General features: G+C 40.4%; 1 protein-coding gene across 1 annotated transcript in view; it reads left to right on the top strand.

The window, feature by feature from the left end:
* Srp54 (signal recognition particle 54) overlaps window positions 1-2717 on the top strand; it is a 40422-nt gene that overhangs the window by 9061 nt on the left and 28644 nt on the right. Inside the window, exon 2 of the mRNA XM_026781839.1 lies at window positions 668-777. Within this exon, the coding sequence (XP_026637640.1) occupies window positions 755-777 (23 nt within the window). The 5' untranslated portion in view covers window positions 668-754. The remainder of the gene's footprint in view (window positions 1-667; window positions 778-2717) is intronic.

The following is a 2717-nucleotide window of genomic DNA, read 5'->3' as shown; positions in this document are numbered from 1 at the left end:
GTTTCTCTGTGGCTTTGGAGCCTGTCCTGGAACTAGCTCTGTAGACCAGGCTGGTCTCGAACTCACAGAGATCCGCCTGCCTCTGCCTCCCAAGTGCTCAGCACCATTTCTGGAGAGTTTGCTTCCCCTGTTATCTACAGTGGACATGGTGTAGCATTCAGTTACTCATAATCAAGAGCATGTGCCAAAAGAAAACACAGTTATTAAAGATCATATTGTTATTGCCTCAGCAGATGTTATTTGATGTGTTATCTTTTATTTATTTTATTTTGTTTTTTCGAGACAGGGTTTCTCTGTAGCTTTGGAGCCTGTCCTGGAACTAGCTCTTGTAGACCAGGCTGGCCTTGAACTCACAGAGATCCTCCTGCCTCTGTCTTCCAAGTGCTAGGATTAAAGCCATGTGCCACCACTGCCTGGCTTATTTGACATTTTAAATCTGACGATTTATGTATAAGATTCTTTAGATATTTAAATGTAAAGCATCGTAATCAAGTAGATGTTTTATCTTTCAGATATGCATGTATTAAAGTTGCAGGTTGAGGTTATAGAAGCGTATAAATAACAGTATTTAAATGTTGAGTACTTTAATTTGAATTTAAGTATTCTTTTTCTTCAGTTAGGACTTAATGTGAAATGGTTTTCAATTTATGTTTTCTTTCCTTTCTAGAGTTCTCTTAAGTACATCTTAAAACCTTCAAGATGGTTCTAGCAGATCTTGGAAGAAAAATAACATCAGCATTACGCTCATTGAGCAATGCCACCATTATCAATGAAGAGGTATGAAAATACAGTGTAATATATTTGTGTGCATTGTTACTAGGATGGGAGAGTGGGACTAAATAATGATCTTTAGAGTTGTGATTTAATTTGACGTAGATTTAATACTGTAAATATTATAACAGTAAGAAGTGCCTTTCACTGAAAAGTAATTTACCCTGTTATTTCACACACACACACACACACCCTCCCCGAGACAGGGTGTCTCTGTGTCACGGTCCTAGCTGCCCTAGAACTAGCTTTTGTAGACTAGGCTAGCCTTGACCTCAGAGATCTGTCTAACTCTGCCTCCCATCAAAGTTGTCCTCCACCACCAACCCGGCTTCACTTTTTTTTTTTAAACTTAAATTTTTTATTTTAACTATGTGCGTGTCTGTATGAGGTTATGTGCGCACCAGTGCAGGTGTGCAGGGAAAGTTTAAGTATCGGAGCTCGAGAGCTGCTCCACGTGCTAGGACTCAGACTGGGGTCGTCTAGAAGAGCAGCAGGTGCTCTCAGCCACTGGGCCCTCTCTCCTGCCATTGTTTCACCTTGATAGCCAGAACTTAAATCACAACTTAAGTTGTTGCTTAGTCTTATAACCCACACTAACTAAAACAACAGCTTTTTGAGCAATGTTTAATGTTCTATAGCCTTTATTCTTTTCTAGTGGAGAAACAGGACTGAGAAAGATGACAAATCCTACATTTGGTGCACAGAAAGTTGAGACAGGAGGATCTCAGTTTATGAGTTCAAGATAAGCTTATTTATTATGCATACAACATTCTGTTTTCATGTAGGCCTACACACCAGAAGAGGGCACCTGATCTAATTATAGATAGCTGTGAGCCACCATGTGCTTGCTGGGAATTGAACTCAGGACCTCTGGAAGAACAACCAGTGCTCTTAACCGCTGAGCCATCTCTCCAGTCCCGAGACTTTTTTTTTAAAGCATTCCCATCTTTCCACACACGTCCCCCCAAAAAAATAGAGACAAAGGAAGTCAGGAGTGATGACACATGCTTCTAGTCCCAACACTTAGAAAGTAGAGGAAAGAGGATAGAGAAGTTCAAGGCCAGCCATGGCTTTATAGTGAGACAGTGTCTCAGAGGGCTGGGGGACTGGGTCAGTCAGTGTGTGAAGTGGAACAACCATTTCTGAGTTGACAGGTTTTCTAGCCTTGGTGTTCCACTAGCAAATTAACCAGACCATCTCTCTGGTGGACAATCAGTTCTAGACAGTACCCCTTGATGAGGGCTGGAGAATCCTCATAGGTCTCTAGAGGGCATACGAAGGACAGTTCTATTTGAAGACCTGTATTTACAGGCATTTTGCTGGCACAAAGATCAAGCAGTGAGCAAAACAGACAGAAATTCTTCCTCTTATGCAGCTTATTTTCTACTGTGCATGTTCCTGTTTGTGTGAGCAGCTGAAGCTTTATTTTTTCTCACAGTGCTTATAGTTCATGACCTTCTAATTACAGTGCCTGCATCTCCACACTCTTGTGATAGGGAATTTTCAGTGGAAAATAGACCCCTTTTCTACTTTATTTCTCTTGATATATAGGAATTGAAAGACTAGGAGTTGCCTTCTGTTTTCCATACTGCTCCAATTAGGAAAAGCATATGCTGCAAATATAGGTATCAAAATACTTCAGTGATTTAGGAAACACTGTGGGCAATATCTGTTGTTCCTTTGGTATTGTTTTTTTATTATTAATGCTTTAATAAGAACAAAATTGTGATGATCAATACTTGGTTATTAATACCTGTGTAAAACTAAATGCCATGCCTTATTTTGATAGAATGAGCAGATATTTTTTTTTTTATTTTTTATTTTTTTGGTTTTTCGAGACAGGGTTTCTCTGGCTTTGGAGCCTGTCCTGGAACTAGCTCTGGTAGACCAGGCTGGTCTCGAACTCACAGAGATCCGCCTGCCTCTGCCTCCCGAGTGCTGGGATT

This window comes from Microtus ochrogaster, chromosome 1 (genome assembly GCF_000317375.1).
Source record: "Microtus ochrogaster isolate Prairie Vole_2 chromosome 1, MicOch1.0, whole genome shotgun sequence".
Lineage (NCBI taxonomy): Eukaryota > Metazoa > Chordata > Mammalia > Rodentia > Cricetidae > Microtus > Microtus ochrogaster.
Note: the sequence above shows the minus strand (reverse complement) of the source record. Positions and strands in the feature narration are given on the sequence as shown.